The following is a 3,304-nucleotide window of genomic DNA, read 5'->3' as shown; positions in this document are numbered from 1 at the left end:
TAAAAGACGATATCTCCGTTTGCATTGAACTTTCAGCTTCGTAACTTTGCAGATATTGTTTATGCTCAAACAGCAACATTACACACTAACTAACGTTAATAAAGTGAAATCGCAATGAACCACCCCTTTAATATTGAGGAACAAACTTGGTGTGTTTTTATTTTAAATTATTACATTATACTCCCAAACAAGTAAAATATAATTAAATATTTTGATATGATTATTATTTAATACACATATTTAATATAATTTTAATAAACAGAAAAATATAAATTAATAAAAATATAATTTATTATAATCCTATAATATTAAAATATAATATTACATTATTTTAATAATTATAATTTTGCCGTTTTTTGTTTTGCCTTAACATATTTCATAATATGAAGATGTTTTTGCAGCATTTTATTTCACTAGATTATCCCAAAATATCCACAAAAAGATTGATACTTAACCTATAAATCATTTATCTAAAAAAACAAAAAACAAATTAAATTACTAAAACTTTAACTAAAATTAAATGAATATGGAAAGTATGAAAAAACTAACAAAAGTGTCTCAATGATACACAATGGTTGTGATTAATAAATTGTAATTCCAAATTACATAATTTTATTTAATTATAATTTAGGAGTCTTTTGCTTTGAGCTCACATATTTGTATGCAGTATTTAATCTTACTGAATTATTCCAAAACAGGCACAAATAGATTGATATTTAATCTATAAACCATTTATAGACCCTTTTAAAAATAACAAAAAATGCTAAAAATGACATGTTATTAATATGTGATACCGCGGTGCACCTGGTGAGAAAGTTTGGGGTCATAATTGTGACCCTGGAGCACAAAAGCAGTCTTAAGTCGCTGGGGTATATTTGTAGCAATAGCCAACAATACACTGTATGGGTCAAAATTATCCATTTTTCTTTTATGCCAAAAATCATTAGGATATTAAATAAAGATCATGTTCCTCACACACACTCTCTCACACACACTCTCACACACTCTCTCACACACACTCTCACACACACACTCTCACACACTCTCACACTCACAGACACTCTCACTCTCACACATACACTCACACAAAAATTGACACTTAAGACTGGTTTTGTGGTCCATGGTCACAAATGTTTTTTTAAGTTTTTGAAAAAAGTCTGTTCTGTTCGCCAAGGTTGCATTCATTTGATCAAAGAACGGTAAAAACAGTAATATTGTGAAATATTATTACTACTTAAAATAGCGGTTTTCTGCTTTAATTTTGCAGAAGTGGACATGCTGATAGAAGGCGAGCGTGAATCACTGGCTGGCGGTTTGATGCTATCAGGTTTTGGCGAGTAATAACTGCCTCTGTGACTCCACATTAAACATTTACATACAGTCTGGAGCCGATAGTCATCTAAACACACACACACACACACACACACACACTCACTCTCACGCACGCACTCGCACTCTCAGACGCACGCACACTCACACTCACGCACGCACTCGCACTCAGACACACACACACACACACACACAGACACGCTCACACTCGCACGCACGCACGCGCCACACACCCACACACACACACACACAGCACTGGAGAACAAGAGCAGAAGGACAGTTACGTTCACATCGGCTCCTTTAGACAGCAGAAACTCCAGCATCTCGGCCTGACCGCTGTCTGCAGCGTAATGAAGCGGCTTGCGGCCTCCTTCCAGAGTCCTGTTCACATCCTCAGCCTGCACAACAACACACAGCACACCGTTACATTACAAGAACAAACACTACTTCAGATTTAATATGAGGATAGGATACTTTAGTCATTATAAATATATTAATATTGAATATTATATTTATTATTATTAAAGATTATACTATCCAATATCATTAGTAGTTTGTTTGTTTATTTATTTATGTTATTATAACAAATTATATCATCTAATGGGGTTAGGGTTCATCATTAGGTAGCACTGATTAATAATATTTATTATTCAATATAATTATATTATATACTGAATAATTCAATAGAATTATATAATTTTTTAATATTTTAAATATGATTTAGGATACATTAGTCATTAAAAATAACATTGAATATTAAACTTATTATTCAACAATTATATGATTATGTTGAATACTGATTTATTCAATATAACATTTTAAATTTTTTTGTATGATTTAGGATACTTTAGTCATTATAAATAATACTGAATATGAAATAATATTATACCATTCTATTATTTTTTATTATTATTATGATAATATTTAATTACATTATCTAATGGGGTTAACATTCCCCATTAAATAGAATTTAATAATATTTAATATTCAATATAATTATATAGTTATATTGGCTAATGAATAATTTAAAATTTAACAATTATATAACTTTTTAAATATTTTTATATGATTTAGGATACTTCAGTCATTATGAATAATATTGAATATTAAATAATATTATATTATATAGAGTTTACTATTTAATATTTATGTATTTTTTATCATTATAATAATACTGAATATTATGCAATATGATTTTAGGGTAAATATAATAATAATAAACAAATTCTTATACAAAAATTAATCTTAATATTATTTAATATAATTTTATTAATATAATGTAGGAGCGTTTTGTTTTAATCTAAAATGTTTCATAATTTGAAGCATTATTTCATTCACTGAATCATCCCAAAATAGACATAGACAATTATTTAATCTATAAAATCACAAAACACACAAACAACATCACCTGATCATCTGAAGTCATCCATTAGACCTTATTCAATTGTTCAGATTATGTTTATTTAGTTAATTGCTTTTATTACATGTTTTGACACTTCACTTTTTTACACTATTTGTGCCATTAATATTTTCATTGTGTAATAATCACTCCACTGTGTCTCGTATCTAGCTGTGAGTATTTAACACGAACCTCAAGGGTTTAACTGCTTAAGTCTGATGATGAGCAGCACATTCACACAGCAAACCATCATGTGAACCTGCTGCGAGTGTGAACTGAGGTAAACCGCTGAGCTAAACATATCACACACACACAAACGACAAAACACTCAACACTGAATGAGCAGCTCCAGATCTGCAGCTCCACTCTCATCTGATGGGTTAAAGTTACGCTGTAAAGTGATGATAAAGGTGAGATATTCTGAGGCTGACAGAAACGAAACCACACGACTCTCCATTCAGAAGCTGGAGCCCAAAGCACCTGCGGCTTCCTGCCCACATCCTCAAACCACACGCACGCACGCACGCACGCACGCACGCACGCACGCACACACGCACGCACACACGCACACACACG

General features: G+C 31.2%; 1 protein-coding gene across 1 annotated transcript in view; it reads right to left on the bottom strand.

The window, feature by feature from the left end:
• mtpn (myotrophin) overlaps window positions 1-3,304 on the bottom strand; it is an 18,553-nt gene that overhangs the window by 8,327 nt on the left and 6,922 nt on the right. Inside the window, exon 3 of the mRNA XM_016452174.1 lies at window positions 1,614-1,754. Within this exon, the coding sequence (XP_016307660.1) occupies window positions 1,614-1,754 (141 nt within the window). The remainder of the gene's footprint in view (window positions 1-1,613; window positions 1,755-3,304) is intronic.

This window comes from Sinocyclocheilus anshuiensis, unplaced genomic scaffold, assembly GCF_001515605.1.
Source record: "Sinocyclocheilus anshuiensis isolate Anshui unplaced genomic scaffold, SAMN03320099.WGS_v1.1 scaffold1543, whole genome shotgun sequence".
NCBI classification, from domain to species: Eukaryota; Metazoa; Chordata; class Actinopteri; order Cypriniformes; family Cyprinidae; genus Sinocyclocheilus; species Sinocyclocheilus anshuiensis.
This window is presented reverse-complemented; position numbering and strand designations above follow the sequence as displayed.